General features: G+C 42.7%; 4 protein-coding genes across 4 annotated transcripts; all 4 read left to right on the top strand.

The window, feature by feature from the left end:
* Window positions 1-1,576: 1,576 nt before the first annotated feature.
* MELLADRAFT_89159 (uncharacterized protein) lies at window positions 1,577-2,203 on the top strand (the record flags this gene model as incomplete). Its single annotated transcript, XM_007404634.1, has 3 exons — window positions 1,577-1,651; window positions 1,721-2,140; window positions 2,195-2,203. 3 exons carry the CDS (start codon window positions 1,577-1,579, stop codon window positions 2,201-2,203), a joined length of 504 nt encoding a protein of 167 aa, XP_007404696.1.
* Window positions 2,204-10,015: 7,812 nt separating this feature from the next.
* On the top strand, window positions 10,016-10,446 carry MELLADRAFT_89157 (uncharacterized protein; the record flags this gene model as incomplete). The annotated part of the gene is made up of 2 exons (XM_007404635.1): window positions 10,016-10,068; window positions 10,239-10,446. 2 exons carry the CDS (start codon window positions 10,016-10,018, stop codon window positions 10,444-10,446), a joined length of 261 nt encoding a protein of 86 aa, XP_007404697.1.
* A 1,099-nt stretch (window positions 10,447-11,545) lies between these two features.
* MELLADRAFT_28197 (uncharacterized protein) lies at window positions 11,546-12,400 on the top strand (the record flags this gene model as incomplete). Its single annotated transcript, XM_007404636.1, has 1 exon — window positions 11,546-12,400. A coding segment is annotated over one exon (855 nt), but the record flags the coding sequence as incomplete, so codon positions are not given.
* A 384-nt stretch (window positions 12,401-12,784) lies between these two features.
* Window positions 12,785-13,420, top strand: MELLADRAFT_89155 (uncharacterized protein; the record flags this gene model as incomplete). The annotated part of the gene is made up of 2 exons (XM_007404637.1): window positions 12,785-12,941; window positions 13,005-13,420. The coding sequence occupies 2 exons, from the start codon at window positions 12,785-12,787 to the stop codon at window positions 13,418-13,420; spliced, it is 573 nt and encodes a 190-aa protein (XP_007404699.1).
* Between the last annotated feature and the right edge of the window lie 1,315 nt (window positions 13,421-14,735).

Raw genomic sequence — 14,735 nt, 5'->3', positions numbered from 1 at the left:
TCGTGCCGTTCGCATCATTGTTAGGTTGTCATTATTGATGTTGATATTGAAGTCATGCTTAGTGTCTCCGGCTCTGCAAAGGCTCAAAGTTAAGGCTACACGCATCTTTTACGCGTGCAATTTTTAAGCTATAGCCCAGCGACTTTTACCTGTGCAATCTTTAAGGTATGGCGGAGAAGCCTGACAGGCCAATGTCATAGAACACATTTCGACATATCAAATGGTTCTCTGAGTTCTTATTTTTGAAAAACATGGACGGGGCATGTTCGTTGGTCAATCCCAGAAAAAGAGTATGGTACCTTTAGCGGAGCCCCTTTTCGGGTCTCCTGAGGTGCAAACTTTCCGTGCCTCCTTTCTCTACGCTGTTGGCATACACCAGAGCTCAGCTGCTCACACTAAACGGGTTCCTGCGCAACAGGGACGCAAAAACCCAGATGAACCTTAAATTTTAGAGCAAAACTATTCATAAGTGGTACCGACTCGACGCTGTCTCAACAATGCATAGCACGCCACACCGTGTGCCTCATTCAGCAATCCGACTTCACCAGGGTCTATTGTGCCTATGCACAAATATTCAGCTTGTGGTTATTTAGCCAGACTTGCGGAAGCGTGTGTCGCTCACGCTATATGCATGCACCTTCCAACTTCGCCTCCGTGTCGGTCCATTTCCCAAATGGATCAACGCGGCATGCACACACGAGATGAGCGCTTGGAGATTCAAAATACGGACCCCCTAGCGAGACACGGGCCCGACCTACACTCCCATATCACATGGTACGGTCAAATTTGCCAACCAATTCGGATATTAATTTCAATCTTGAAAGGCTTCGTTTTGTTTTCATTCAGTCCATTCCAATGCCGAACGTGCTAAAGCTATGATAAAAAATTCAACAAATTTTCTTCCGGGTAAGTCATCCACCGTATAGCCTCAACCAAGGACATATCTCTTAACCTCGTTTCTCATTCGCATGTGATATCACAGTCAATGCCGCTTAGGCTCGAAGCACGGAAAGCTCAAAACCTTACTTGACTCTTCATACATCACGAGTGACCTCATGGCTATGTCTCTGCCACCGACAAGCCGAACTATCAAAATAACAAGATCGACACGAGCTAAATTGTGTGGTGTAGTTACTCGACTCGAGCTCTTGCCATGATTTAATTGCCTAAAGCTGCGTCCACATTTCGCGTGGCTGACTTTTGGCGACATTTGAAAATCCAACAGATATAACATCATACCAATCATCAACATCCAAAGCATACAAGCGGCACACGGTTGCCTCAGCTAAGCTTAATCATTTCACCAAATGCAACACCGGCTTGGCCTATAAATACCATCCCTCCTCAAATCCAAAGCCCGAGACCAGGCCCCAATTACTGAGTATAACGGTCGTCACAGTGTGAGTCGTTCGATTGGAAGCCCTTAAGATTGACATCCTACCATCATATATCAATGTTTTAACCCAATCATTACATCCTGGTCGCAAACATTTGGTGTCCTCTATATTTTCACATCAAACGGACGCTGGCGTACAATTCATCCTCCGATTGATTGTGTTTAAAACTTCGAAAGTCTATGATGTCGGCAGATTTAAACAAAACCACGGGCCATGGAGTTTATTTTTCCGGCAACTTCGAAATTGAAGAACAAGTTAGTCAAGGCCCGCATCACAGATTATACGCTGATGAAGCCGTGATCTGACATACTCGTTTTGCGTAGGTTTCAATTGATTTGAACCGCAAGGCTGAATACAGAACTTATGCGGTCTCTATAAATTGCGGGGGCGCCGACGGAGGTGAACCAACACGATACGAAATCAGGGCCCTCGGCTACGGCCCTTTGTCTTTAGCTCTGAAGGAACGATTCATTTACTTCTTGAGGGGTAACTTCTTCCCCAGCAATACTACAGACACGCTCAAAGATAATTTTTATTTCGAAGGGTCCGACTACACGATGATTGGGTCAGCAGACGAGTTTCAGGGGGACGTCGTAGACAGCATCGGTGTAACCGGTCTTGGAATCGTCAGTAAACTCAGGCATGTAATCGAAGATTGCGTTCAACATCTTAAAAACAAGGACGATGTCGAACCTCTCAAAACTATTGTCGCTACTGTTAAACACACCGATTATCATCCTTCAGTAAGTGTCTTTCATAATGTTCACGTTGAAACGAGCTAACTTTCGTCTCATAAGTATAGGTGAAACCTGCGCCCGTCTTTTACGTCGAGTATCAAATCCGGCCTTACAAATACTTATCCGGCGTGCCTTGTATCCTGAAGCAAGGTCGCGAGTGCCAATTTCACGGATATCTCAAAGACTACAATGAAGAGACGCGCTGCTACGTGGTCATTGTAAGTTGCACGTTACTCTGATCTTGCGAAAGGTTGCTCATGGTTCAAAATTCGCAGGTAAACAGAGCTTCAACCACCTCCGGACACCGGGACCCTAGCAAATTTGCCGAGAAGAGAATTAAAGTTGAAGGAGACGTTGATGGCACAGGCCGTTGTGGTGATCAATTTATGGGATCAATTAAAAAATTCACAATTACCAGTTTACCAGTTTATTAGCAGGATTCAGCAGGAAAGAAAATTCGAAATGGAGGTTTTTGATCAATTGAAGCTCTTGTAGGCTTATGTATTGGTCATTAGGTCAACATTACATCATTTTATTTCACATGATATATTAAGATCATTATAGTTTACTTACAAATTTATTACAAAAAGAAAGAAAGAAAAACATAAGAAAAATTCGAAATTATAGGTATAAAGGTTGGAAAATGGTTTTTAGGTTAGTAAAAATAAAGTTATGGGTATTATGAGGTTAGAATATGAAAGAACAACATTATATGATACTATGACAATTTTAATCTTCAAGGTTGATAAGTAGAAACAGAAGTTATTAGGAAAAAAGCACTTTTTCGAAGTTGGTAAACAAGAGGTACACGTGTAGTTTGGTTGTGTAATAGTGGTAGTGATGGAATTTAAGGTTGCCAAGAGGATTTTCCGGGATTTTTAAGGCTATAGATGATGATGTCATATTACATGAGCAAGAAAAAGATAGTAGTAGCTGTGAAAAGTGAAGAAAATGGGTGAAATTCGTGGAAAATGGAGGCTTTCAGCTAATTACATATGTCAAATGACGTCAGAATAGGTTGGTAGATGGCTCATTCAACGCAGAAGAGTGGATTACATAATGTACAAACTTTAAATCATTAGTAACGGAGGTGTGTGTAAAAAGTTATAAGGCAAATAAAGAATTGGTGTGAATCTCGAATTTACAGTCACAAGTCATATGTAACACTAAAAACCTTAACTTCACAACTCAATATCTTACTCATCACTCATCAGAAGTAGGTCATGTAGGTGTCAGAAATGATCAGTAACACGTGGGCTACAAGATGCACTTTAGTAATCAAAAATTGGAGCACATCTGAAAAAATTCGTAATCTCAAAAATTGGTTTTCAGCTAGTTTACAAGGAAAAAATCACCTGTATTCATCATAAGAAGTGCTGTACATCATATTATTGCGTCATTGATCACTTTTAGCTGTGAAAATTACATCATTTATTAGTAACAAAACCATTACATTGCGTCATCATAGGGTTTTTAGGGAATTTTGGGCGGATTTGATTGGTTTTGAGGCTGTTGACCATTGTAAAAGTTCTAGTACATTGTTATATATACTTTGAGAGGGTTTTGGGACTGTTGTTCCCCTTTTTTTCTTTATCATTTACGCCATTATTATTTTGTTTATCATCATAAACTTATTTTAATAGTACCTGTTCACTTAAATACGCCCTTTATTACAGTTATAAAGAGAAATTTACTTTAGTTTTATAGTCATAAAGACTTATTGGGAATAATATCAATCAGATATTGCTTATTTTTTTCAGTTATCAATTGGGAATAACACTATAGCAGTGTTGATAGTAATACAAAGTGTGCTTTTGAAGTTAAAATTACGTGTGAAGTTATATTTCTCTGGTGCCTTATCAGTACTCAATACAACAGAGCTCTTTCTGATTGTGTTGTTTTAGAAGAGCAGTCCTTAGACAACTTCTACTAGTCATTTTATTAGTAGATTATCCTCTTCCAGCTCTGTATAACCCTTGTTGGGTTATAAGTTCTACACCGTCCAAAGCCAAAGAAGTATAAGCATGTGTTTTAAAACATACCAGGATAATTAACTGACCTCGGCCTCTTTGCTCATAATTTAGGTTTGTACCAAAGCCGGTAAACGCACCATTCAAGAGCCCAGTTGCTCCAGCTGTGCCTACGGCCGTTACAGGAGCGCCACCTGCCGATTTTCCACAAGCTCCGCCATCGTCCAGCGGCAGTGACTACGTTGGCCCACCTGCAACAAGCACGGGAAGCAAAAAGAGGCCTAACACAGCTGCAACCAAGCCGAGGGCTCGAGCACGCCCTCCGCGAAGGACTTCAAGCAGTTCCACCCTCGACTTGACTACTCAAGAATAAATATCGCTCGATGCAATAACCTTGGTGTATGTTGGATTAATCCGGGAGCAAGGTGAGGGCATGTGGAGGGAATCACTAACACGATCGCTCTTTCCTTTCTATTATCAAACCCATGGGCGATTATTTTTAGATTCATCACCAAGCTTCAAAGCCAACATGCTTTTGACATCATTTTAACCCTATTTCTTGGTTCTCAAATACCAAACAAACGGCGGCTCAATTGTCATCACTTTTCAATCTGTACCATTGATCAAGGGCGAGGATTATGATTTTCGTACCTTTTTATGCGAAATTGAATATTTATTCCTTATGCTCAGTTCAAACTGTAAGACAAAACTATGCCTACATTTAAGCTTTGATAACAGGCCTGTGATTCTTTGTATAGATCTGAGATAGTGATATGATGTTTTGCGGTATCAAGATCCGAAACTGTGCTCTGGCTGTTAAGATACAAACTTGCTCAGCTCACCCGATCTCAAGAATGAAGTTTAGTGCCCGCCATTCATTAGGCTTGCGCGGTGAAAATTTATACATAACATGGATCTTACTGCGATTTGACCTATGAACTGTGGCACAAAATCAGAAACTATGCAATGGTGGCTATGACAATGCTGCGCGGTATTGCGTAGCAATAAGCTTCTTTTCAACGGCCTAAGTTATTTTTGAGGTATTACTCGGAGCTCAAAGCAAAATTTGAGTTGAGATTTGTGGTTCGGAGGGCAAGGACACAAGCTTGGGCCGCGTCTCTCTCAAGAAGTGTTGCGCGGCACGCAGTAGGAAGAGCTAAGTTTGGTGAAAATATGTGACCAACAAAAACACCGGTGTATTTCAACCTTAGGATCATTGAGCGTCAATTGTCAAGTGCAATGTTGCACGCAAGGCGCTGTGCTCATTCGATTATGAGATGGGATGCTTAAGAGATTGTGTGTGGCAGCAACTGCACCGATCAAAACAAAGGTGTGTATGTAATAGTACTTATGTGGCCAAAACGCATGTCGATCTACTAAACACTTTAGAATCACGCACAGAGTCATACTGTGACAATGAGGCCATCTTGTGTCAGAATGGTTATGGTAAATGCAGAGTTGGGATTGTTACGGGATAAGGGTTGTCCCGGTGATGTGACCTAAAAAGATGACATCTCAGATACACGATAGTGCTTAATATATCAAGAAACTAATCATCTAACACAAATTGTGGATCCAAAATTCAAATGGTTTACCACAGTTTTCTCAAAGGCGAACGCCTCAAAACAAATTATGAATAAATTTTGCCACTATTCTTGAATTTGAAAAACAACATGAATGCAAAACTTTAGAATTTGTAGTTGCGAGCCCGAGTACCGTTGCTCTCACTACGGCACTGCGAACACATAAGGAAATGAACATGAGGCATGCCGCGTTTCTGATATTCAACGGAAAAGGATACGAAGCGCGGGAGAATCGCGACCTCGGTAGCTTTGGGATGAGCTTTGGAGACCCGGGACTGTACATCTGATGTTAGGGGTTTATCGAGGACTTGAAACCGCGTAAGGTCTGGCTCACAAACTGATTTGATCGGGAGTCTGACAAGATTTCATTTAGAACAATCATAGGGCCCAAGTGTCAAAGACTTTGTCAATTTCAACCTCGGGATTAGACAAAACCAAAGGATTGATTTACCTGAAGGTCCAGGCATCGAACTGAACTACGCGGACCAACACGGCCATAGTGGGTAGAGCAGTTTTTATAAATTGTAATGTGCCTTGGCTAATGATAAGCTCGATACGTAGGTATGGCATGGCTCGTTTGGAAAAGTGTATCGTATATTGGAGCGGTGGTCCGCTGTGCTCTGCCTGGATTTTGGAAAGTTTCGCAACAAGCTCCTTTTGAGAAAAATAGATTGATCTTGCGTGGTGTTTAACCAAGGTACTGTGGATAGAATAATCGTAGACTTCGCTTAAAGTTACAAGGTATTTAGATTGAGAAGGCATGGTACGTATAAATTGAAGGGCCGACTGAATGGGTTTTGGGAGGAATGGCTTTTGGGGGGAAGGTGATAAAATGCCGGTTAAGAGCTTGGTTTATATACACTTAGTGAAATAAAGCTTTCTTCGTTTGCACATGTAGACCGCGAACAATCTTCGAAACCCGACAAATGATAATCTGGTTACGGCGTCAAGCAATTGCCCAGCAATAGTTAGGGGTTCGTCCAAACGCTTGTTGGCAACAAGTCACAATCTTCATGAGGTCAGGGTTGCAAACTCAAAGCAAGGCTAGAGGCTTGCCCATTCGAAACTCACTCCACCTACCAATCTCGTTCAAATTTGGACTTCTTCAAATAGAAAACGTGAAAGTTCATCGACCCGGCGGGTAAATTTTCGTGCTCAATCATAAGCTCTGTCAATCACCTGGCAATCACAAACCGCGAACTTATGCAAATGCATCATCTCGTCACGTTTCCGTCAGAAATGATGATGTCGCGAGTATAAGCGTAATAGATTCAGAAAAAACAATGCTTGGCTCGTTGCTGCCGCTCGGAAACGTGTCATGTACCTTTGCGACTGGCTTGATACGAATGCTTAAAAATTATAAATAATGCTCAAGCATATCGGATGATGCGATTCCCGAAAATCGGCAAAGTGTGAGCCTGCCCCCGATAGCATTTGGTACGGCTTCAACTTTGAGACATCAGCAGAACAAGAGTTTTGCATGCTCAAATACATTCATCTTCGGCATTTTCGCCAAACTAATCGTACAATATGTTTCGCATAAATATATGCGTGAATAGGGCACGCTTAGCTGCTCGAGCTGCACAATAATTTGAATTGTGATGCGATGAACCCAAAACCCAAGGTTAAGCAGTAGATTTTGCTTGCTAACTATCAGAAAAGGAATTAATTTGAAATCGTCGCGACAATTTAACTCAAACTTCTTAAGGACAATACGACATCCTAGAAACAGTCGGTACGAGTCCTGCTCAAACTATGTACGCAAGGAGATACATATTCGGGACATCCTTTTGATGCACATGCGAGCTTGGGCAAATCTTGGCAGACGAGGGTACGACACCATGAATAATAAGGCCGAGTAGGATTATTACACCCATCCATGCTCAAGTCCACGAGCATCAGGTTGTCAAATAACGAATATCTCATATTCATTCTCAATTACTACTCGCCTGCTCGGACAGGGCTCAACTAAGAGCTTGAAACCAGGTTTGAGCAAGCTACCTTGATCCGATCACTATACCAAGGTTGATTTTCACTCTGCTTCTTAGGTGGTAATCTTTTTTAACACAGTAGAATCGATATGCCTCAAGGTGCTATGCAGCGACAAAACCATGGCCTTGCGATTCGGGCCGTAGAATTCGGTTCGGAGGCTAACTTACTCCACCATTTTCGCAGCGAGATACCGTTTCGTCTTGGGCCTATGAATGACCAATGCAGCAAGTGTGGTGCGTTTAGATGGAGGGCTGAACGTAGGGTTAAAGATTTGAATGCATTAACTGCTACATTTCGTAATTGTTGCAACCATGGACAAGTTGATCTGCCTTTGAAGTATTTTCCTGACAATATTGGGGAGCAGATCCCGGATTTTTACAAGGAACTGCTAAAAGGCGATGACCAGAGTAAGTCTTGCATTTAAAGCCTTTGCTTTAGTAAATGTGGACCGACCGAAATTTTGTAGGGTGCCGAGACTTTTGCGAAGACATCCAAAAATACAACAACGCTTTCTCTTTCACCTCTCTTGGAGCGCAAGTTGATGGCTCAGTGCTGGGCCAACGGGGCCACTCTATCTTTCGAATTAATGGTCAAATGTTCCATCTCATAGGTTCTTTGATGCCGATGCCTGAGAATCACCCGGGTTTTGCACAAATTTACATTTACGGAGGTGGGGGTGAACGCGAAGCTTCGTTGCGTATCGAACGTGCGCGGGTGCCTAGGCTTCAACGCGACATAATGCTTCAGCTTCAAGAGTTCATGTATGAACACAATCCCTACGCTCAAACATTCAGATCAGCTGCAGCCATTTGCGACTCCATCGGGCCTGTGCGGACACTTCGAATCAACACAGTGACTGTGCCCGGGACTGATCACAGGAGATACAACCGTCCGACAGCCAACGAAGTTGCTGCAATAATTGACGGGAATGGCGAAATTGGGCGGCATGGACGTGACATCATTCTGCGAAGACAATCCGGATTAATCGAACCGATTTCAGAGTTGCATACGGCTTACTTTGCACTCCGATATCCATTGTTATTCCTCTATGGGTCTCAATTATGGCACGACTCATACACAAACCCAACAGAAGAAAGTGGGTGATTCCGTTTTGCATACTCAGATATACAAATTCTGACCTGTGTTATGATAGACCCAGAAGGATCAGTGACTTGCCTCAAGTGGTTCGCATACCTTTTATTCAAACGCCCAGCATATTCCGTGATCCTAGCATCAGGCTTTCTATTTCAGGAGTTCGCCGTGGACATGTACGTCTGCGTTGAACATGCTCGATTAAACTTTATTCGCTTCCATCAAAAGGAGCTTAGGGCTGAACTATACAATGGTTTGGTCGAAGCGCTTGGCAACGAGGTAGAGGATGAAGTCGTAGGCCTAAGGATTGTTTTACCCTCAACCTTCGTAGGTGGGCCCCGAAATATGCAAGCGCTTTACCAGGATGCCATGAGTCTGGTCGCAGAATACGGTCATCCTAGCTTGTTTATCACAATGACAGCTAATCCACAGTGGAATGAAATCACCGAGGCTTTGGAAGACCATCAAATTCCAGAGGATCGCCCTGATCTCGTCGCCCAAGCATTCCATTTACGATTCCACGCTTTACTCAGTGACGTTACAAAATGGGGACGACTCGGAAAATTCAAAGCTTACGTTTACTCCATTGAATTTCAAAAGAGGGGTCTACCTCATGCCCACTTAATCTTGTTTTTGGACCCGGCGTCTCGGCCAACAACCCCAGACATGGTTGATTGTTTAATCTCAGCGCAGCTTCCAGACCCTGAGATGGAGCCAGACTTGTTTCGCCTTGTGGGACACCATATGATGCACGGGCCTTGTCAAAATTACAAATGCTGGAATGGGAGGGAGTGCAAAATTGGCTACCCCAAACCCTTTTGCGAAAGCACTACTCTGCCAGATAATCGATATCCAACTTACAAACGCCCCAACGATGGAAGATCATAAAACTAAAGGCTCAACCGTGTTTCTCGGCAAAACTGGATTAAACCCTTAAGTCCTCCATTGTCTCGGCCAAAACTACATATCTAACCTTAGGTCCCCGTCCAGACTCCAAAGCAATTGACATCATTATGTATGATTGCAGAAAGCCTGCCACAATCATCAACCACCCTCGAGTCTGCCCCTGGACCTACATACCATCTTGACTCCCGCCCATCATTGTGCTCCCTGGAATCATCATGAATCATCATCATCATACAGTCATACCCAAATCTGATTCACCCAAAACTCGACAAAATCCCTCCCGGCGTCCAAAACCACCACATCTGGAAACATCGGACTCGCCTCATAGTCACTTACCTATGCTCGATCATCCTCCCAGCTCTCTTAGTGAGGCGCGGCGAATTCAAAACATGTGATCAATCATGCTTTTAACCCTAGCCACTCGAGCTCAATCTGCCGGATCTCTTACTTGGTGATTACCCTGCAGGTTTACAGAGCCAGCAGTTTATATGGCTGAAGAAGGGACCCGACGTGATTACATATATGTGGCATTCAAGAATATGCTTCCCCACTCTCCCTGAGGACTACATTCAGAACATACTTTGCAGACAAGGAGGCCTACAACAATCCATATCGTCTGTGGAACTTGGACGTCTTTGACTACGAAATTTATGGCACAATCCCTTTCCTATTAGCTCGCCGAGCTGGAACGATTGTTGGAGCCTTTTGGCTCACGCAAAACTCCTTACGGTGTACCAAGACCATCTACCAAGACAATCTACCCCCTTGATTGGCAATGTCAGAAACAAGTGTGGTCGGATATGATCACACTATTTGGTCAACCTAGGCTACCCTGTAGAGCCAACTTCTGTAGAGGGTTGTCGCTACCTCACATTGAAATGACAAGTATTTGGTGCTCATAGAACGCAACGACCAGCGTAGCCAGACAGCATCAGTGTGCGTGCTGGAATGTGTCATTGTTTTCTTCAGACATGGTAAAACATCCATCATCAATCTCTTCTGTAAGTCCGTTATTTTGCCAGCTGTTCAACTTTCTCACCTTCTCTTTGCCATCACATTTGGTGGCGCACTTAATTCGATGAGGCCAATTTTTTTTGTCTATGGTTGAGCAAAAAAATGACTTATAAATCTTGTCATCTGTGAAAATTTTGGTTTTTCACCACACCTCATTCCCCATCATTTTCTGCCACTCCAACCTACAGATCGACTAGCGAGGTGTCATCTCGCAGACTTCCTATATTCATCTTTCTGCTCTTTGAAACCATCTTCCAGTCCTCCGAGTTGGCCACCCTTCCACATTCAAAAAACTATGCCGATATTTCAATCATTCAAGTCGAAGGGAACTTTCTGGCCCATTGTCACCGCTCACAATCAGCAAACAATGACCACTCTCAATTTCATTAGATTGTATATCAATATTGTTAGGTCAGTTGCACTGTTCTCATTGAAGTACATAAAGTCTACAGCTAAAACGTGCGAAACAATTTGGATAACTCAACAAAAATATCATTTGAAAACCGAAGCCGTATTGCTTTGGAGGTCATATCCGAGATGAAAAAGCGGGTGAATGACCCAATGTTCATCGTATTGATACGACTTACCAACTCAGCTACACTCCGAGCATGATGATTATGAAAAAGCTCGATTATCAAATTTGAAGCTTCAACTTTCGATTATCAACCTGAGACTTTTTATTCAACTTGACATCCTTCGGATTTGCTTATCGTGGAAATCAACTCTGCAGCAAAACAATCTCAGAGTCTAGAAGCACGACTCTTATATGAAGACTCAAAGCAATACCAGTATCACTTGAGCTACTTTGACCCTGATTTTTCACCTTTCAATCTTCATTTAGTTGTTCTAGGAAAATTTCAGGATTAACTCACCCTTCTGTCCAAGATGGCTGGTTCAAGGAAGAAATTCCTCTATGGCCTGGACAAGCTACGTCTTTACAAGTGAAGAAAGTTCTTCATGTGGACAAGAGTAAGTTCCAAGACGTCCTTCTCTTCGAGTCGGTGGCCCATGGAAACGTTCTGGTGCTTGATGGCGCAATCCAATGTGTGGAGATCGACGAGTTTAGTTATCAGGAAATGATTGCGCATATACCCCTTAATTCTCATCCGAACCCGGAGCATTTCTTGGTCATTGGTGGTGGAGACGGTGGTGTATTACGAGAAGTTTTGAAGCATCCTTCTGTCAAAACCGCTGTGCTATGTGATATCGATGAAGCATTTCCCCGAGTTTCGAAAGATTACCTTCCACACATGGCTGTCGGCGTTAACGATCCTCGTGTGACCCTCTTCATCAGAGATGGCTTCCAGGCCTTGAGAGATCAAGTCGGAAAATTTGATGTCATCATCACTGATAGTTCCGATCCAAACGAAGGTCCAGCACAAACATTGTTTGGAATGCCGTATTTCCAATTTATGAAGAATGCCTTGAGACCAAACGGTTCGATTTCAACCCAGGGAGAGTGCATCTGGTTGCCCTTACCTCTCATCCACTCGTTGATCAAAGGACCAAAGGACCTCTTCCCACAAGTCGACTACGCTTACACTTCGATTTCGACCTACCCCAGTGGAACCATCGGCTTCGTCGTGTGCTCTCTGGACAAAGACCGAAACTTAAAGAAGCCACTCCGACAGGTCCGCAACACTCGATACTACAACAAGCGCGTAGATGAGGCTGCTTTTGTTTTACCCGAGTTCGCCCGTGCTACCATCACTGCTGCGAAAGCTGGGGAAGCTGCTCCTGCCATCAGAGCACAGTTCCTGCCGTCATCACACCCACGAAAAAGAAAATTCTCCTCCTTGGGTCTGGCTTTGTTGCTGAACCCGCTGCAGATTACATCCTTCGCCGATCTGACAACGAATCGACGATTGCTTGCCATACATTGGCCACTGCCAAGTTTCTTTCTTGTGGAAGGATTAGTTAGAGACGCCAATTACATCTCGCTTGACATCACAGATACTGCTGCGTTAGACCGAGCGGTGTTGGAGCACGACTTGATCATCTCTTTGATTCCATATATACATCATGCAAGTGTCATCAAGAGCGCAATCAAATACAAGAAGAACTTTGTCACAACAAGCTACGTCAGCCCGGCAATGAGAGCCTTAGATCAGGAGGCTCAGCAAGCTGGCATCACAGTACTCAACGAGATTGGACTTGACCCCGGAATCGATAACTTGTACACCATCAAGAGGATTGATGAAGTTCATCAAGAGGGTGGCGAAGTCACCGGCTTCATCTCTTACTGCGGTGGTCTACCTGCTCCTGAGAGCTCGAACAACCCATTAGGATACAAGTTCTCCTGGTAATCAAGAGGAGTCCTCTTAGCTCTCTTAGACTCTGCTAAGCTTTATTCTAAGGGTAAACTCATCAAGGTCGCAGGTCAAGACTTGATAAACTACGCCAACCCTTACTTCATTTCACCGGCGTTTGCTTTCGTGCCTTATCCAAATCGAGACTCAACACCATTCATATATTTCTATGCTATTCCTGAAGCCAAGACTGTTGTTTGTGGAACGATGAGATATCAAGGATTCCCAGCTTTCATTAAAACTTTGGTCGATATCGGGTTGCTCAATGAAGCTGACCAAGCTTACCTGAAGCCTGATGCTCAAATTACTTGGAATGAGGTCACCGCTCGAGTTCTCGGAGCTTTGACTTCATCATACCTTGAAACCAACCATTCTAGATGCGATTACTTTTGTTTAAGCCTCAATTCATCTCAAATCTAAGATTAATCAAACTAGAACGTTTCTTACTAGCAATCAGCATCTTAAGAACCAATTCAATCAAGTCTACTGACCAAAGCTGAAGCAAATTCATGTCTTTGGGAAAAAACAACACCTTTAGTATTTGATGATATCACTCATCTCCTGCGTTCATTAGGTTCTCAATCAATCAACATCCAACTAGATTCAAGTCAACAAGGTATCTTTCATGATTGATCATATCAAAAGATCAGTTCGATGGCTTTTTTCAAAATATTTACAATCATAGAACGTGATCATTGAATTTATTGAATCGTTTTTATTCAGGCCAGAGCTCAAATCTTTTCACCTGGTACAACTGATGGTGATGCAGACCTTATATTGACAATCAAAGAAATCTCAATCATACAAATTGAGAGCAAACCTGATTCGCCCAAAACTGAATAAATTTTGGCTACCTTATGTAGTCAACGGACTCATACAAGCTCATATTCCACAAGCCCCTCTTCCCTGCCAAATGAAATCAAATCAAACCCAATCAAACCTGGTCTGATCTGATGATACCAAACAAAATGCAATGCAATCCAATCCATATGAATCAAATTGAATTGAGTCCTATTGAATCAGACCCGTTGCAACTCAATGTAAAGCAATCTTGACCTATCTTACCCCCAAATATCTTTTGACAATCTGACTGAATCCTCCTTCATTGCTCTCTGTTGTTTTTGCTAGGGCATCATAAGTTTGGTGGAAACAAAAAGGGTCTAATTGGAAACTCGAGCCTCTCATGAATTACACCACTGAGCCACTGCTTGGCTTCCATCAAAGGTCAATTCAATCTCAAAAACCCCAAATCAAGATGCCCTTCTGCCTACCAATTGTTGTATCTGCCAACCAAATCAGTCTTATCTTCCTCAGGTAAGTTTTTACTTTATCTATGAATGGTTGGGACTCGAATCAATTCTAGCCCCCACTGGCATTATTTTTGACTGATATGTGTTTGTCTGTCTATAATAACGTTCTGATTGAAATCAATAGATCAGAAAAACACCCCGAATTGGATGAAGTGCAGCTTGAAACACTCTGTAAGATTGATTGACGGCTCTCAACTGACTTACGGGAGCAATGCTCATTAAATTTGGATGCCTTTGTTTCCCTTTGGTTTGTTTTGTAATTTGTACACGTCACTGATATAGCTTGACATGAATAACCTCAGAGTTGAAAATAAATCAAACAAAACATTGGCTTAGCATGCGTGATCTAGAAGAAATGGAAAATCAACCCCAATGGCAACTCTGCGAGTTATCTAAACATCAAAAACTCAAACGCAGAACCAAAA

This window comes from Melampsora larici-populina, assembly GCF_000204055.1.
Source record: "Melampsora larici-populina 98AG31 unplaced genomic scaffold MELLAscaffold_2, whole genome shotgun sequence".
Taxonomy (NCBI): domain Eukaryota; kingdom Fungi; phylum Basidiomycota; class Pucciniomycetes; order Pucciniales; family Melampsoraceae; genus Melampsora; species Melampsora laricis-populina.
The sequence above is the reverse complement of the archived record's forward strand: the minus strand, read 5'-3'. Positions and strand labels throughout refer to the sequence as shown.